General features: G+C 35.8%; 2 protein-coding genes across 6 annotated transcripts in view; one reads left to right on the forward strand and one right to left on the reverse strand.

Annotated features, from left to right (window-relative positions):
- The window catches only part of LOC141460647 (dual 3',5'-cyclic-AMP and -GMP phosphodiesterase 11A-like), a 247,818-nt gene that overhangs the window by 140,973 nt on the left and 87,646 nt on the right, over positions 1-19,199 (forward strand). For all 5 annotated transcript variants that reach the window (XM_074140854.1, XM_074140853.1, XM_074140852.1 and 2 more), the window contains 2 exons: positions 246-532; positions 8,273-8,717. In XM_074140854.1, the coding sequence (XP_073996955.1) occupies positions 246-532; positions 8,273-8,717 (732 nt within the window). The remainder of the gene's footprint in view (positions 1-245; positions 533-8,272; positions 8,718-19,199) is intronic.
- Positions 15,034-18,534, reverse strand: LOC141460849 (androgen-induced gene 1 protein-like). The gene is made up of 6 exons (XM_074141251.1): positions 18,387-18,534; positions 17,120-17,304; positions 16,900-17,043; positions 15,807-16,024; positions 15,580-15,731; positions 15,034-15,493 (listed from the first exon to the last, which is right to left on the reverse strand). The coding sequence occupies exons 1-6, from the start codon at positions 18,397-18,399 to the stop codon at positions 15,426-15,428; spliced, it is 780 nt and encodes a 259-aa protein (XP_073997352.1). The 5' UTR covers positions 18,400-18,534; the 3' UTR covers positions 15,034-15,425.

Here is a 19,199-nt window from a genome sequence, read left to right on the forward strand (position 1 = left end):
CCAAAAATGCACGGTGGATAAGAAGCAGATCGAGGGTAAAGATGTTTTATTCGCAATTTTTTTGACCAAGAAGTTCTTTTTCTGACTTGGCGCTACTAAGGACGAGTGATTGTTTCCTACAATTCAACTCTCTCTTCCATACAGTTAGTTATATTGTTTTTAAGTACAGGTGTTTTTTCATTTCTTACAATCAATCGCGACAAGTTTCTGCCCAAGATTTAATAGTAAATTCCATTTTGTTTCAGGATTATTTCCTGCGTAAAGTGGATCTAGGCTCTATAAATTCTTGGCTAGTGGCTCATGGATTTCTCACAATACAAGATTACGCAAGACGTGGATCTGGTTCTGGACCAGTATCACCACAACCTGGCGAAGAGCAATCAAATCATCGCCGAAGTAATTCAAAACGATGTCTTCGCCATGAATTTGCACGATCGAAAAGTCGATCAGTGTTTCGTACCCATGAAGTTATTACTGGCCTGCCGAGAGAAGCGCCGAACAGTAGGCGTTCGTCTTTAAAAGATATGAGAAAGTGAGTGGCTAATATTTATGTTTTTATAGAAGAAATTCTTTATTTTGTGTCTCAGATTTTATCAAGAGAATATTTGTTTTTTGGAGTATTGCTCAAATTAGTTGATATTTTTTAGCTACAACGTTTATAACATTACGTGCCTAATTTTACAAAACAATCTACGGTTCTAAGAAAAAACCAAAAGCATTTTTAGTGCATATTTTATTTTTTCAATAATCCATCTAATTGCATATATATTTACAAACAAAACAAACAAATTCTTTAGTGTTCACATCACTCTAAATCGCTGATAAGAGTGATGTAGTCTGATAATGAAATCTCCCGATAGTCAAAGCAATATAAACAGCGCATATTTTTCGCCTCCTGCTTGATTTTCATTTGCTTGGGTTCACCATTTCTGCAGTGGCTATCTTGATTAATGATAACAAGTTTCTAAAATTATCAAGGACCCGAACAAGAGTGAATAGCTCCCAATTTTCACCCTCATCATCACCAACTCTCCTTCAAATGCAGAATTTCTGTCAGAATGTTTTCAGTTAAAAGTTTATGTGAGTTTCTGAGAAAGGAAAATCAATGTTTTAAAAAAAGGTCCATTTTAGGGAATAAATTATTAAACCTTTTATTTGAATTTAGTCAGACAGCAAATTGACAACAATTCGTGACTAAATTACAATTTAATTATGTCTTTCCTACGTTATATAGAATTTTAGATGTAATGGGGTAAATATAGTCTGTGACGTAGTCTTGTTAATAATTATTAGAGTAATTACCGTTAATATAATTAAGATAATTAGTGCTTCCATTTTATCAAAGTGTACAGTGATTTTAAGTAGAAAAAATACAACTTTGAAGTTTTCCTTATTTAAAGGTAACTTGTATTTAGGGCTTAGTAATTAATTATAAGAGTTTTTTAAATAAAGTTAATGTTAGTCATAACTTCGAATTACTAATAATTTTGTAAATAGATTGTAATGGCTTGTTTGCAAAGTCCACATCAATACGATGTATCAATGCTTGCCTTGTTTGTCGAGAATACTCGTAAAATAAGTTTTGAAGGTTGATTCTCAGTTGGCCGAAAATGTAGTCCTAACTATGGAATCATAATTAAGTGATTTTCAGCGCCATACGAGGGTCGTTTGAAAAGTCCGTGCCAAGTCAGAGAGATAGCACCACTGGCGCGTATCGAGGTTATGTTTAGTTAGTAGCATCTCTTGGAAGAACACACACCAAGTTTCAGCCAGATCGGTCTATTTCTTTGTGTTTGGCATTCGTTTGAATCGAGGAAGTCGAGTGATTTTCAAAAAATGGACGAAAAAGAATTTCGTGTGTTGATTAAACACCACTTTATGAAAGGCAAAACGCCTCAGGAGGCTAAAGAGAAGCTTGATAAACATTATGGTGACTCTGCACCTTCGATTAGAACAGTTTATAAGTGGTTTCAAAATTTTCGGAGTGGCCATATGGGCACAAGTGACGCTGAACGTTCTGGACGCCCTGTTGAGGTTACTACTCCAGAAATCATTGATAAAATCCATGATATGGTGATGGATGACAGAAGAGTGAAGGTGCGTGAGATTGCTAGTGCTGTGGGCATCTCGAATGAACGGGTACATAATATTTTGCATCAACATTTGGACATGACAAAGCTATCCGCAAGATGGGTGCCGCGATTGCTCACGCTTGACCAAAAAGGAAATCGTGTGAAGTGTTGCAAGGACGGTTTGCAGCTGTTCCAGAAGAATCCGCAGGACTTTAAGCGTCGTTTCGTCACTGTGGATGAAACATGGATACATCACTACACTCCTGAGACCAAAGAACAATCTAAACAATGGGTTAGTTACCAAGGGGGAATCTGCGCCAAAAAAGGCGAAGACCGTTCCTTCGGCCGGAAAGATTATGGTGACTGTCTTTTGGGATTCGCAAGGAATAATCCTCATCGACTATCTGGAAAAGGGTAAAACTATTACAGGTGCATATTATTCATCGTTATTGGACCGTTTGAAAACCGAGCTGCAAGAAAAACGCCCACGATTGGCCCACAAAAAAGTCCTTTTCCATCACGACAACGCACCAGCTCACACCTCAGCAGTTGTGGTCGCAAAATTAATGGAAATAGGGTTCCAACTCGTTTCACATCCCCCCTATTCTCTAGACTTGGCTCCCTTGGTTCCCCAATATGAAGAAATGGCTGGCGGGAAAAAGATTTTATTCAAACGAGGAGGTGATTGCAGAAACGAATGGCTATTTTTCAGACTTGGACAAATCCTATTATTCGGAAGGAATCAACAAACTAGAGCAGCGTTCGACGAAGTGTATAAGCCTAAAAGGAGACTATGTTGAAAAATAAAAAAGGTTTACCCCAAAAAATTAAGTAGTTTTTATTTTTGCACGGACTTTTCAAACGACCCTCGTATTCTCCACGGTATATTCAAATCATATTGTGTTTTGTATATTTTTCTAAATTTTTGTACATATACTAGGTGTATTTCGTATTTCTACCAGATTTGGGATTTCTACGTTTTCATCAGAGGTTGTTAATCAGTTTAGCGTAGAAAATTTGACTTCCACATCAATTTCTGTCATCTACTTCACTTCCTGACTTCAGGAGAGGGTTTACAGAAACTTTGCGATGATCTTTGATTGCCTACTTCCAATTATCATCCAATATGATTAATAATCGATTATACTTACTAAAACGATTTATTTCTTTTTAGAGCCATACGAAAAAAAAGATAAATGGTGCTGAATACATAAATTGTAATTTTTTTCTGAAATTTGTACCTTTAGATATGTATCTTCTTTTTTTACGTTTCTAAATTCAGCTAAACATTAACTAGATTTATTTACAGTGTAAAGTATATTTTTCTTCTATTTTCTTGCCTAGGTAAGAGACCATTAATTTTGTCACCTGTCCAATGTGTAGAGGCAGGTGTAGTTAACAATAAGGCTGCCAGTTCTATGTGTAAAGTACCTCCTTCTGAACATTGAGAAAAGAGATATTGTGTCAACCAAATAGTAGAGCGCAGTTGTGTGTTGATGTAATGGGCAAAAATGGGCGAAGTAGAAGCCTTAATAGGCAACTGTGGGGGATACAATAAATGGGCACTTCCCCAAATAGAAGTACTATGTGTGTGTCCATACGACAGGTTATTGGTAAACCAACCAAATTAATGGTTTTTTGATGAGTTTATTTTGACAATGACAAACTTTGCATAGTGCAAAAGCGCTTTATTGATGATGCTGGTCGTAGTGAAGAGGAATGAATTATAATTATGTTTAAATTGCCCCTCTCGCTGAATTTACAAAATAAAAAATTGATCATTAATTTATCTTGATAGTATAAAGTGAGATTGCTATAGAAATGGTTAAGAAGGAGGCTGTGGATAAACAGATAGAAAACTATGCTAGGTTAGGTTAAAATGTAGAAAAACAAATACAGTAAACGATGAACAAATAAATTATGGAAACATAGGATTGAAGCACAGGCAAAGCGCACAGTACTGGAATGTCTTTTTGTTATCCAATTTATTTAAATTGCAGTAAATAAAACACATATGAGTGTTCCTAATTTCTTTTTTATTCAAGAAACTTCAAATAATGTATTTCTAGAAAAAACTCTTTTATTTGTGAAGGAATAGAAACAGTGATAATAGATGGCCATTGACGGCAGCCAATCTTTATCATTTGTAAAAACAGTAGTTTGGGTTTCTCAGGATAGAAAATGGGTAGCAAAGTGCCAATATTGGCACCAATGAATAACGCTGAACATTACATCCTAAGCACTCAAATTCCAGTACAGTTGGAATTGTAAACCAAGTCTTAGAATTGATGATCTTCGTTTATGTCTTTGGGTTCTTTCTCTTGCTGATTTTCATTATGATCTTTAAAGGACTTTAGATAACACCAAGATAAGATTAAGATTCTAATAGGGCGGCCCTTAAGGCCTACGCCACTGCGACCTCTTTGAATCTATTATGGCTCCCACCTCTCTAGAACTCGCATTCCAGACCTGTCCATTTTAACCAGACTCTTAATTGTGGAGAGCGACTCCTGGGTAAAGTTCAAAGGCCTTGGTTTTTCCTCCCCATACAAGTGCAGTGTACCTTTTCCTCCTCTTCCTGACAAAGAACCTACAAAGGCTATCATCCGCCAGGCCCATGCGATGCAAGTGTTTTCTGAGCCTGCAGTGGCCGGTTAATAGGCCTACAATTGTCCTTATAGCCGCACGGCCTTGACGGATTAATTCTGCAGTCAGCCTTGGTGAATAGCCCGTTATGCCACCACTCCTGAGACCTAGATAACGTCAAACTTGGCCTCTTCTCACGACTCCTTTAATAACTCTTTCCTGGTTGTGGTCCTGGCAGATTTTATTTGTATTTATCCTTTTATTGAAATTTACACCTGTACCTACAGCGTTTTACAGTGAGAGTTTTGAGCGTTGGTCAATGTAGTCTGGCTAGAAGTTTGTATCGTTTGTTTAGTTCGGTAGGTTTAAGTCTCTTATGGGGGTTCCAGGTAAGTCTCTTGTCTAGGTACATTCCAAGGTACCGCACATGGTCGGCTGGTGGGATAGGTGGTATGATGTAAGAAGACAGGTGATGGAGTTTGACGTTTGAGTGTGAAGACTATGTATTTAGACTTAGTTGGGTTAATTTTTATACGCCAGTTTCCTAACCAAGGTTCTATTGAGTGAAGGTGGGACTGTAGTGAGCGTACTGCGAGGATAGGGCCAGAGTGTGTGGAGAGAATGGCAGTGTCATCAGCGAAGGTGTAAATAGAGGTGTAAATAGAAGAGGTAAATAGAGGTGACAGATTTAAGATGGATTTAAGACAGGACCACTGTTTTTGCCCTGTTTCCACTGTTTACAGGATCAGCTTTTTTGCCACAAGTCATCTATCATAAAGGGTCGAAAGATAACTTTTTGCACGGTTTTGTTGTATGGCCATTCATCTACATAAGGATATTATTGATCCTTACAAAATATTGCATACATCATATTCCTGGAAAGGTACAATCTGAATACAAAAATTTCTTATTAAAATCAATCTATTTTAAGAAAAGGTTTGCCAGTTTTGTCACACATGGGAACTTCCATTCGGATTAGTACTTCTTCTCTTCTATACCCTTTGTGTGGTCCGAGACATGGACAAGCAGCACAAATCCATTTCTTCTATCGATCAATGCCACGTGCCATCTTTCTTATTCCTTTAAGGAATTCCTTCCTTAGAGCCTGTCCTAACTTTTTCTGTGTAAATCTCGTACACAATACTTGCTTCTTTGTCAGTGGGTCCAGCTTCTAGGAACTGTTTGACCGTTCTCACAATACAGCTAAACGATCCCAGCATCTAATTGCATTTCTCTCTTAATATCTTTCTCTTTAATGAAAATGCATTTCTGCAGCTGATATTTTACCTGTTTAATATCGTTGAAGCGCCAGCTTTTTGTCAACTTGACGCTTTCCAATCTGGTGGTACGTACTCTAGATAGAAATTGCCGTCTTTTGTTCTATTCCAATACCTCTTGAATAATTTTGTAAAAACCCGGTTGATAACTAACCCTAAGTCATTGTCAGTCAAAGTAAGGAGTGTGAAAGATGTCACTGGTAAAAAAACAAAGAATAATCTTCCCATTACCAGATTTTGGAGATTATCTAGGGGACCCTGTTCGGTATTTTAGAATGCCAAGGGCAAGCTATAAGCATAATCCACAACAAAAATCAATAAAGAATTTTGTACTTTTAAAACTCAAGGTAATCCCCATTCTAAATTCAACAACTTCCCTTTTTGTCTTCAGTTTAGAGTGTGTTTTCTGAAATATTGAAGTGATGGCAGAAACAAAATATATTTGAATGCCACACAAGAAGTTAACGCACCTCTGGCAATAGCTTCAACAAGCAGCAGCGGTGCCATCACTTCTTTTGAAGAAATTAGTCCTATCCCCAGATTTCAGAAACCCAAACAAACTCGAAGAAAGAAACAAACTGCTGAAGTCCTTACGACGGTGGAGAAACGGGAGGCATTGAGAAGAAATGCTACTCTGCCGACAAAAAAAGGGGGAAAAGTGCAGCAGAAAAAGGAAAGGAAGGACAGTCCATCTTCAGCATCCTCCGCTCCCCATAATTTGGTAATGACCAGTGGTGAGAGTGACGTTGAAGAGGAGGACGTTGATTTTTGTATTGAGTGTAAAGGATATTTTTATGATAGGAAGGGCCCAAAATGCGATTGGCTTCAATGCATAACATGCAAGAGATGGCTACATGAAATTTGCAGCAAAGACAATTTGCATTGCTAAATATGTTAAAAATTAAACAAAAAATGTCTTTTGTTCGGTGTTCCTTCCCCTCAGTGTTTAATGAGAATATTTTGCTGTTTACCTAACATTAAATTTGTAATTTTTTCTTTCTCAATTTATATCTTAAGATATTGTTGCATCTTCCCCCGCATCAACTGGCATCTTCCCCACATGATGTGGGGAAGATGCCAGTTTTGACAAATTTCATTCAAATGCATTTTTAATGGTTTTGCATTTAATTAAATATACTAATAAATATATTTAATTAAAGAGTAAAAAACAACCTGGACGTTGATACATTTTGTGTTTTTTTTTCGATAACCCAGTTTCCTACAAAACGGAAATAAGTGTTAGGTGTGGCATCTTCCCCCCACTTACCTTATATTGAACAGAAAGTGTTTACAAACCTTAGTTCAAGATATCCTCTTTAATACGTAGAATCCTCTTAAACCAGTGGTTCTCAACCTTTCTAATGCCGTGACCTCGCAATACGGTTCCTCATGTTGCGGTGACTCCAAACCAAAAAATAATTTTGGTGGCTTCTTCATAACTGTAATTTTGCTACAGTTATGATTCAGGCTATAAATACCTGATATGCATTATCTATTCTCATTGCTACAAATCAAACATAATTTAAACGTAGTGATTAATCACAAAAACAATATTTAATTATATATTGAGAAATATTTATTATTAATTCCAATAAATAACATTAACGGCTATAACAGCGTGCGTTCCAGCTGAATAGCGCTGCTGCAGACGGTAGCGCGGCTTCTCAGCGGCTAAAGCCATCGGAAATATGTATTTTCCGATGGCTTTAGGCGACCCCTGTGTTTGGTCGTTCGACCCCCGCCGGGGTCGCGACCCACAAGTTGAGAACCGCTGTCTTAAATTATACCGTAACTCACGCATAGAAAAAAAAATAATTATTTAATACAACCAGTGAAAATTCTTTTTAACCGTATTTTTGTGCCCTTGTATTACAGCTTAATCTTTGCACTATTATGTTTGGGAAGTGCTTTGGTAAACATATTTACTTTTACATCCGGAATTAATTTAAAATGGCTGTTGTACTGAACTCTTGAAACTACTGCATTTAACACTTGAAAAAGCAGCTTAAAGTGTAAGCCTTAAAGTTCTGCTGCAGATTCTCTCATTTGTACTGAATGGCCTTTTATATTGCTTTCAATTATTTGTGCTTAACAGTACAAGCACAACATACGCAGAATAGTGTGTACACATATTGTGTGTTTCTATGTTTGGGGTGAACAGATTATCTCACAAACTGTGAATCAAAGGAAGTAGGAACTGCAGTCTTCCGGTAGAGGTTGGGCTAGCCATTTTGTAAAGGATATCCCTGACTAGCAAAACAAAATACCAGTCCCAAACTTTAATACAACAACCTTTCCTCTTTCTTCATTACTGAATTTAATTTTCATCTGTTTCAGGTACTGTTCGTTGCCACCAAATTCCATCCACATGCTATCATTACTAATTGAATCCAAAGTTCGCCTACCAGAAAGTGGACCAACGAGATCACGTTCAGCAAAACGTGAACTGCTACGCACACAAGGAGATCGGCAATTTTTCTTATCAGCCGTACGTGATATTGCCACGGATTTAGATCCTAAATCGTTATCGTATAAAATTGTGGACAATTTAACCGTATTATTAGATTCGGATGGTGGATCATTGTTTTTAATTGAAGGACCGCGTGGTAAACGCGTACTGGTTAGTAAAGTGTTCGATGTACATTCTGGTGCCAGTCGTTTTCTATTGCCAGCCAACGGTGGTGCTACTGGTGATAATGAAGTACAGCTACCGTGGGGCGTTGGTATCTTGGGACATGTGGCGGAAACTGGTGAGACAGTCAATCTACAGGTGGCCTGTGAGGTGAGTTATTTGAGTCTGTTTTTTATAAACTAATGAATTGAAAAGGTCCATTTTTGCAGGTGAATCAAAATAGTCTCCGAAGTCTTTTTATTTAAGAGATAACATTTCGTCTTTCAGCCAGTCCACACATCTCGCCATTTTTATTTTTTATTATTAGTATTGCGCCTGTCTGTAGGGCCATTTGATTTAGCTAGACATAATAAGGAAAGTAAGAATAAATATAAAAATAAATTCAGATATAAGCTAGCCTAACAGCAACCTATAAAATAAATTATTCATCTCGATTAAAAGCAAACTCATTTACTCACGAGGTCTGTAAATTAAGTAATGAGACTGATTTTTTATTCAAAAAGAATTACAATTCTATATTGTCACCTTCAAAATAACTTCCTTCTGAAGCCACACAGCGCTGGAGACGTTTCTTCCACTCCTTTTAGCAGTGCTCGAACTCAGATACTGGAATAGCCTTCAGCTGGTCGGTTACAGCCGTTTGAATGTTTTCGACTGTCCCCAAAATGAGTTCCCTTGAGGTGATTTTTCAACTTGGGGAAGAGAAAAAAGTCACAAGGACTCAAGTCAGGCGAATAAGGAGGCTGAGGAGCCACAGGAATTTTTTTTACTGGCCAAAAACTCTGGTTTATTGAAATTGCTGTTTGACAAGGAGCATTATCGTGATGCAACACCCACTTGTTCTTGATGTTTGGTCTCACACGAGAATGACCCTTTTTCGAAGTATTTCGAAGAACCTGTCGGTAAAAGTGTTGATTGACCATTTGACCTTGAGGTAGAAACTCTTTGTGGACGATTCCGTGGATATCGAAAAAACAAAAACAAATCAGCATGCATTTGATCTTCGACTTTGCCATCCTTGCTTTTTTGGGCCTTGGAGAGGTTGAAGTGTGCTTCACTCCATGCTCTGGCGCTTAGTTTCTGGGTCGTACTCAAACACCCAAGACTCGTCACCAGAAAATGCAAAAAGTCCGACCTTTAACCGACCAGCTGAAGGCTATTCCAGTATCGGAGTTCGAGCATTGCTGTGAGGAGTGGAAGAAACGTCTCCAGCGCTGTGTGGCTTCAGAAGGAAGTTCTATTGAAGGTGACAATATAGAATAGTAATTCTTTTTGAATAAAAAAATCAGCCTCATTTCCTTATTTACAGACCTCGTATTTCATTAGTTCACTATAAACAAATCTTTTACAAAACGTTTGATCATAAACTTACGATAATCAAATGTTGAATCTCTAACATGAAAAACTAAAAGAAAATGCACGAAACACTAGGAAAATGGTTAAAAAGAAAGATTAATTCTTTGCATATCCATAATGTTAGAAATGCGTAACTATAAAGCGCTATTTTTAGTTGAGTGTGTATAATAGATTCTTTTTAATGTAAACTCTTTCAAAAATAGAATAATCCATTGTAAATAACTCTTTGAACATCTTATTCTTTTTACCTTCACATTGACAATCAGCCCCTTAAACAACTGTCCAATCGGACAATTTTAATCAATATGATTCGCAGTTAGAAAAATTATTTGCTTTAGAATTCCAAAAATTATAGTAACAGTAATTTTTTTGTTATTTCCTCCGTGGTAAAGCTTCGAACTGTAACTGTATCTTCCTCATACAGTTTGAATAATTTTGCTATATAATACAGAGAACTGTGTATGTTAGAAGCATTGTGCTTCCCTTCAGTACAGGACTTCATATCTATGCCTTACCTTTTCTGATTCACTGGTCTTCATCTGAGTTTCACGCCCACTGAACAGAATATAGGGAATATTGAATACACTGGATGAAAACTTACATTCCATTACCAGCCGTTCCATGTTGTATAACAGGAAAAAAGAAACCATTATACAGTATTATTTATTGTTATTAACCTACCTAAGATGGGGCAATATTTAAAATAATTGGCCCCCGAATCTTTTCTCATTATTATTACCAGCCTTCGGATCATGTTCTCCTGATACTGTCCTTCACCGTAAGCTGTAAGTGGCTCCTAGGAAGTAAATGGGTCGACAGCTGGACCTCATGAGAGTTCAGTGCCCCCTGAGGTAATCGCTTCTCTGAGGTAATATTGTTATTATAGATAATAACAATTGTTGTAATCGCATAATATTTACAGTATAAATTAGATATTGCCGTGTTTACTTATATTAATTATAGTATAATATTCAGTACATAAATAACAATTAGTTATTGTTCCTGACTTTCGATTTGTTGCCGGTGGGATCTGGGCCTACGAGGGTCGTTTGAAAAGTCCGTGCAAAAATAAAAACTACTTAATTTTTTGGGGTAAACCTTTTTTATTTTTCAACATAGTCTCCTTTTAGGCTTATACACTTCGTCCAACGCTGCTCTAGTTTGTTGATCCCTTCCGAATAATAGGATTTGTCCAAGTCTGAAAAATAGCCATTCGTTTCTGCAATCACCTCCTCGTTTGAACAAAATCTTTTTCCCACCAGCCATTTCTTCATATTGGGGAACAAATAGTAGTCCGAGGGAGCCAAGTCTGGAGAATAGGGGGGATGTGAAACGAGTTGGAACCCTATTTCCATTAATTTTGCGACCACAACTGCTGAGGTGTGAGCTGGTGCGTTGTCGTGATGGAAAAGGACTTTTTTGTGGGCCAATCGTGGGCGTTTTTCTTGCAGCTCGGTTTTCAAACGGTCCAATAACGATGAATAATATGCACCTGTAATAGTTTTACCCTTTTCCAGATAGTCGATGAGGATTATTCCTTGCGAATCCCAAAAGACAGTCGCCATAATCTTTCCGGCCGAAGGAACTCTCTTCGCCTTTTTTGGCGTAGATTCCCCCTTGGTAACCCATTGTTTAGATTGTTCTTTGGTCTCAGGCGTGTAGTGATGTATCCATGTTTCATCCACAGTGACGAAACGACGCTTAAAGTCCTGCGGATTCTTCTGGAACAGCTGCAAACCGTCCTTGCAACACTTCACACGATTTGAAAATCACTCGACTTCCTCGATTCAAACGAATGCCAAACACAAAGAAATAGACCGATCTGGCTGAAACTTGGTGTGTGTTCTTCCAAGAGATGCTACCAACTAAACATAACCTCGATACGCGCCAGTAGTGCTATCTCTCTGACTTTGCACGGACTTTTCAAACGACCCTCGTATAACTAACCAGCTAGAAACTGTTCAACTTCAGTTGTTTAAACAAATTTATTTACTTAATAGAAGCACTCCTAACACGTAATGTACGTTCAGAATTCAATCTTCTCCCAGTTAAAGTAATTGTAGTATTTCAGTCTATGCTTTCATTACTTATTAAAATTTTAGATATGCCTGACTTTCGTTTGCTCAGAATCTCTTATATCGCTCTCTTTAACTTACGATAATTCTTTCTTCTAGTAAGGATAACAACTGGGTCTCAATTTTGAAAAATATATTTATCTCTGTGGGTTCGTTGGATCTCTTTCACTGTCAAAGTGCTGCTGTACTGAGAAAAGAATTTCACAACCTTATTAACAAATATAAAAATAAATGTGTCAGTGAGGATATTGATTGTATACTCAACTCCAGATACAACAGTTTGAACAGGTATTTAGCTACACTCGGATTACTAGAGCCATATCTGGATTGGAAAGTTAATATTAAAAAAGTGAGAGTGGTAGTGCAATTAAGGCTGTGCAATTTGTCCAAGGCAAGGTTCTATATTAATACACCTGTTATGAATTTGACGAAAATTTGCCTCATTTGTAATTCTTTTTCTTCTGATTTGGTTGTTCATTTCCTCTTTGAATGTACCTCACTTTTAACCTATTAGAAGTCATTTTCTTAACTCGTATCAGATTCTTTAAATGAAAAGTTTCTCGAGTTGTTAGATATAAATAGTGTGAATCAAATTAATGAAATTTACAGTTTTATGTACCAATCTCTGAAGCTCAGAAGTTCTTTGCTCTTAGAGTGATAACTGTTGAGTAATTTATGTCTAACTAATTAAGTTATTTTTCACTTAATTATGTCAATGAGTTATGTTTTAGTTTACCAATTTTGTACCTCATAAAGAATAGTTTCCTTTCCTTGATTTTAATACTGTATTATTACTGTTTGTGCATTGTTGTTTACAACTCCCAGCAAAAGGTATTTACCTGTAAGCTTGTAAATAAATAATAATAATAATAATAATTTGATAACTCTCGATTTGTCTGGAATTCTTCTTAAGCGAAAAATAATGCCGGAAGTAAAGCTCACATGACCTCCTTTTTTGCAATAATTTCATTATTTTCGTTTAAAATTTAAACTTTTTCCCCTGTAACTAACCATAAATTTAAATATCAGGGATTGTGGTTACGTGGTATATAAAATGTACCATATTTGGCACCATTATTTCCCTCTCCCTGCAAGCACTTCAGCCAATTTTAGAATTGAATGTAATTGGAAAAACTTGTTTTATCAAATTCGGGAGTACGGGTTAGCTCCTCTCTTTTGGATCGGCTGGCTGTTGCTTGGGGCGGTAGTCCATCAATATACGCACTTTAGTTCGGTCATAAGGGGCGGTATCACACCAGTGGACTTGTAAATCCATTCATTCATTTTTAAACTGCAAACTCGTACAGATATAATTTAATTTCCAACAGAAAAATGAACTGAGAACGTCATGTTGATAATTGAAAATGATAAACTGTTTATGAAACATTCAAGAAGTTAATATCTCTTTACAGTTCATGGCTGCTAAGTACGAGTATCTAAAGTGAGTTTAAGAAGTATTTTCACAAATAAAAGAAAACTGTAAGTGATGAACGTAAACTGAAGCCCGTCTAATTGCAATGTTCTATTCAAATATCACAAAAGTTGAGAATACGTTAACATTCTTGCCGTGCTTATTTAGAAGTAAATGCGATTCTCAGTTATCAACAACCATTGTAAAGTACGTGGAACTAGTGCTCGTTCACTGCTTGGATAGTTTGCTGTAAAGTTATCCATAATTCTGTAATACGAACAACGCAAACAACGGACGTTGAAAGTTGCTCTCAACTTCGCAGCCTAAGTTTACTGATGTGCAGCGTTATTTCTTGTTGCGCAGTTTGATTTAATGTTTGGGAAAAGTGATAAAACATAACGTTTTACAGTAAAACCGAATACCCAGCCTTAAAACATAACGTTTTACAGTAAAACCGAATACCCAGCCTTAAAACATAACGTTTTACAGTAAAACCGAATACCCAGCCTTAAAACATAACGTTTTACAGTAAAACCGAATACCCAGCCTTAAAACATAACGTTTTACAGTAAAACCGAATACCCAGCCTTAAAACATAACGTTTTACAGTAAAACCGAATACCCAGCCTTAAAACATAACGTTTTACAGTAAAACCGAATACCCAGCCTTAAAACATAACGTTTTACAGTAAAACCGAATACCCAGCCTTAAAACATAACGTTTTACAGTAAAACCGAATACCCAGCCTTAAAACATAACGTTTTACAGTAAAACCGAATACCCAGCCTTGTCTTCACTTTTTTTGGTCGTTTGTTTTGTTTTGCATCATCTAGGTTATATTGAACAGGAATTAGATCCACGAAGCTAACAAATATCGTGAAAATGAGGTTAAGTCCCAAGCGCTTGGATATTGCTGATTTTATTCGACATTTCGCACATGTTTTTTTCGCATTCCAGACGGTTTCAGGTTTTTGGTACATCGTCAGAAGTTGTTTATTCAATTTTGTGTAGAGAATTCGACTTCAACTACGCTACTGTTTCACAATACACTTGCTGATTCCAGAGTCTATGCTACTTTCGGATAAAATAGCTTTCTTCCAGCTCTCAGGTACAGGGAATGATTGCTGTTCCAGTCGTGAACTCGTCTATTAGACGTCCAGAGTTCATTCTACCATTTTTAAACTCTTCTTCCTCGCTTCCATGGCCTTCCGCCATCCACATCAAGCTCCATGTGCACTCTTTCAGATCTATTAAAAGGCACCTTATCGTTGAACCACACCTAATCATCATTATTGAACGATCTTGAACTCTCATCTTGTTTTGCCATCATTTTTTTTTTTCTCCAATTAAGCTGTTCTCTAATGCCTGGGGTCATTAGATTTTCGAATTTTGGGTTAGGGTCCTTAATTTTTAAAAGTATTAAGTAAAATTCCATGGCCTTCTGCCATCCACACTACCATACACATTGCTAGAAGACAGCAGAAGAGTTTAAAATGGAAAGATGAACTCTTGGGCGCCTTATAAACGAGTTCTCGGCTGAGACCGGAAGAGTAAAGATTCACTATACCTTTAGACTAGAGGTAATACCTCTAAAAGGAAGTGAAATGAGATTTTACAAGGAAATAAAATATAAATAATTAATTTAATACAAAACATTTTGTATCCAATGGAGGATTGCCTTAAAAACAGGCTCTCTTAAATTAATTTAAAACCAATCTTCAGATTAGAATTAATAATTAATAAAATCCTATTTAAATAAATAATTTTTACGTGTACTTAAAATTTCTCTCCACTTCTTTATTACACTCTTCACTAATAATACTTAAGTATTAATTAAAATTGAATTACTTATTAATTACTATCATGTCACTACTAATTATTAGAAAAAGTTAATCAGTTGTATAAGAAGAATCATGAATTTTTCCAAATTACTGAATGAGATTCATGTTAGATTTTACAATTTGTTTAGCTTCAATAAGTTTTCATTACTTTTTGGTCTTTAACTTTCAATTTTTTCACATTGTTTTTTCATGAAGTGAACTTTCTCTGATTGACATATTTCCGAGGAATTTCTCTTTTAGACCTGTTTAAATAATAGAGAAAATGAAATGAAAAATTGAGCATGAGAAAATAAATCATATCATCTGTTATATAAAGTTATAAAATCACCTGTTAAAACTTTATTAAGTTTGTGACCCAAGAATAAGAATGGTAGAGATCCGAAGCCACAATAGAATAAAAGAAATTTAGCGAACGTTTCTTCGATCGCATCAAACGCTTGGTATATCCAAACTCCGTGTACGGCTTTAACGTAGAGAAACCTAGAAATAATAATAGCAATAATGCATTAATTCAGTGTACTTTTTCAACTCCAAGAACCTTTAATATTAACTTACAAGGCACTGTAGGCGACTAATAAGGTAGACAATCCAGAAAAGGTTGATTTAATTGATGGTTCATTTTCATTGCACGTTAACATATAGATAACGGATAATACTGGCGGGTATGTATGCAATATATGGTTCAACCAGAATGGAGCCATTTCATCCAACATTCTTGGATATATGTATTCTCGGTCCCAAACGTAAAAGCACCAGAATAGTATGAATATGTGCTGGAATTGAAGAAATAACAATTGATCTGTTTATTTATTTATTTTTCTTAAATGTTATTTAGATTAATTAAATGTAGCAATTGTTAAGAAAAATCTTGATTGCTCAGAATCCTTCCCTGAAAATTATTTTAATTTAAAGAATTTCAAAACAAAAAACGGTTTCTTGATCATAACGGTTGATTTACGAAACACAAATAGTTCCTTCCAGCCGAGTGTTTTTCATCTGAACTACGGAGTTTTTGAGACCTATTTATTTCTCGACGGACATACCACGAGAACGGATAGATTAGAGTAGGATAAAGGCTATCTTGTTTCCGGAATAGCTGCATAAGCGCGAAAAGTGCAAGAGTGCGTGCTATATTTTAACAAGAATTAATTGCTAAATAAGTTGCTGAAATGGGTTATTTGTAGAAAATAGAGGAACAAGTATTACAAAATTTGCTCTAAGATTTCGTCTAGTTTTTTCCCAAAATTATTGCAGTTGGTAGGAAGTGTTATTTGATTTCCTGTAATATGTCAAGAGCTTAATGGATCGTAAGACTTTATCACCTGTTTAATGTTCGTGATAATTTCGCTCACAAACTGAACAACCAATCAATTTGCACCATTTCAATTATTACAGCCAATTAGGTGCGAATTACTGAGGATAATACAACCTCTACGATTTATCATCGTGATAATACGGCTTCCTTTGGTTTTCTCATCAGTCAGCTGATAATAATGTTACGTTATATTATCAGCTATAATTTGTAATAACTAGTAATTAACTATTATATTATAGTTAATTGGCTCCTTTCTACGTGACAAACCTTACACTTACACAATGACCTATTCTTAAAACTATTTATTAAAATAGAAAAAATTCAGCAACTTACCACTGATAACGGAAAGACAAACGTGAACAGTAAATAACTTGCGATATTTTGCATTTTTTCCTTAATTTTCAAAGCTAAAGCTCCTCCCTGGATCTCTAAAATATCCATGGCAACGTACATGCAAAAGTAAACAAATTGGGCAATCTAAAAAAAATAAATAAATAAATAAGTAAATACCAAAAATGTGCTTGCAAAAATTAATCAAATGTAATTCACTTACAGTTCCCCAAATGCTAAATAGATAATTCCTGTATTCATATCCATGGCGCATAATTCTGTGCGACATCATATTAGGAAATTTTTGCGGTAAGATTATTATATTTATTATTAATACACAATACATTAAAACAACTCCTAGATGCAAAAATCTATTAAGATATGTCCCATAATGGAATTTTGTAGAACCTAAAAAGTTAAAATTAATCTAAATTAGTGTCTGGCTACGGAAAAGCTGAAGACGAAGTTTTCTTTACATCTTTTGTGCGTAGTTTTCTTAGTAATTTTTAAAGGGTAACTAATTTTAAGTTGTGCATCAAAGAAACAGTACGTTACCAAAGTCGTATCTAAACTATCGATTAGCAGATTTTCTTTTATTTGTTATGGCGATGAACCCACAGAAATGCCAGCATGCGACGTTTACTCTCCGGCGAGGCTCCTGTCCACCTGTCCCTTTTCATCAGCAATCCTCTTCCTTGTACAGATCTGGTGCTAGCTACCTTGGGCTCTTTATAGACAAACGACTCACGTGGAACCCACACACTAGACTTAAAAAGAAATGCAATGACGAAACGTGCTAAACTGCTTTACAGACTACTTGGACGACGCTCCAAATTACCCATTGAACTTAAACGCTTAATATACATCACTATTCTCAAACCTATGTGGACTTATGGACTAGAGCTGTGGGGGTTCAGCCAAACCTACAAACATACGGACTATATAAGGCATTTCAGTCAAAACTCCTCCAACAGATAGCTGACGCTCCTTTCTACGGTGGCTAAACTCACTCTTCACAACGACCTCAGGATTCCCTTCATAGATCAACTCGCCAAGTCGAAACACCAAAAATTCCTTACTACTCAAAGAAGAATAAAAATTCATCGTAGCACGCATGTTTATGGTATTAGTGAAGAGCAAGGCGGTAACCTAAGTGAAATCGAAAATCTTTACGCCAAACTGAATTATCTTTTTCTGATTGTTAAAAGTACGAAGTCGGTCAGGGATACGATAAAACATGCGTCAAAATCAACGATATTTTCGTAAAATTTTGAGTGTATTATTATTTAAATCGAATTACATATCGAATGAGCTATAAATTATGGACCACTTCTTGAATAAACTTTAGAAAGTTTAGAAAAACAAACTTGATTAAGTTCGATTTGAAAGTGTTTAGACCGTAATGTTCAAAATGGCAGTGATCAAAAACAATCTAAAATCAGTGTTATTTACAATATTTAGTCTAAATCTAAATTAAAAGTACATCATACCAATTTGAATCATTTTTTGGCCCGTTTTTCTTCTTTTTGGACACTTATTAACACAGTAACTGTAGTGAACTGAGTGAATACTGAAGACCTACCGGGATTGTGTATCAATAACTTCTTTTTATTGGTGATAAAAGGATACACCCTTCTCTTGGATGAGATAAAAGATATAAGAGAATAGAAAAGAAACAGACGGTTATCTGGGGCCGAACAAAAACTGTCCAGACTACACTCTGATGACCCCTATTCAGCTCAGGTCTCTTTTTTTTGTCTTATTTTTCTCTAGATAAGCTGCTGATTATGGTAGAAGATTATCGCTAGTGTTTATATAAAATGAAAGAGATGTAAAACTTGTGTTTACTAACATAATTACTAAGGTTAATTTTGGTTAATATGTAGGCGAAAAGATGAATGAATACTTATAAGCACAAACCCATTTAATAAATTATTATGGAATTTCATTCATAATGTTCCTAAATTATTGCTCATTGGGAGAAAAACTTTGGTTTTAGCGAACAGTTGTTTAACCATAATTAAAACTAACAAATTACTACGTTCACTGTTTCTTAAAAAACTCGACTCAATTTCAGCATTAAACTTACCGAGTTTTCAATCTATGATTTTTTTTTGTTTTGTACATAATTTCTAACTCTTGCTATTTATTACAAGCCTGATAATAAATAGCCAAATAAAAAAAAAATTATTACCAGGATTACAGTAACAAGATTGGGTCGAGCCAACAGAATGACGAACTATTATCCTGGTTACCCATCAAAAAATTAATTTTTCAACGTTTAATGACAGAAATCTTGGGAA

The sequence above is a fragment of the Rhodnius prolixus genome, unplaced genomic scaffold (assembly GCF_049639745.1).
Source record: "Rhodnius prolixus isolate KJV_2025 unplaced genomic scaffold, Rpr scaffold_6, whole genome shotgun sequence".
Classification (NCBI taxonomy): Eukaryota; Metazoa; Arthropoda; class Insecta; order Hemiptera; family Reduviidae; genus Rhodnius; species Rhodnius prolixus.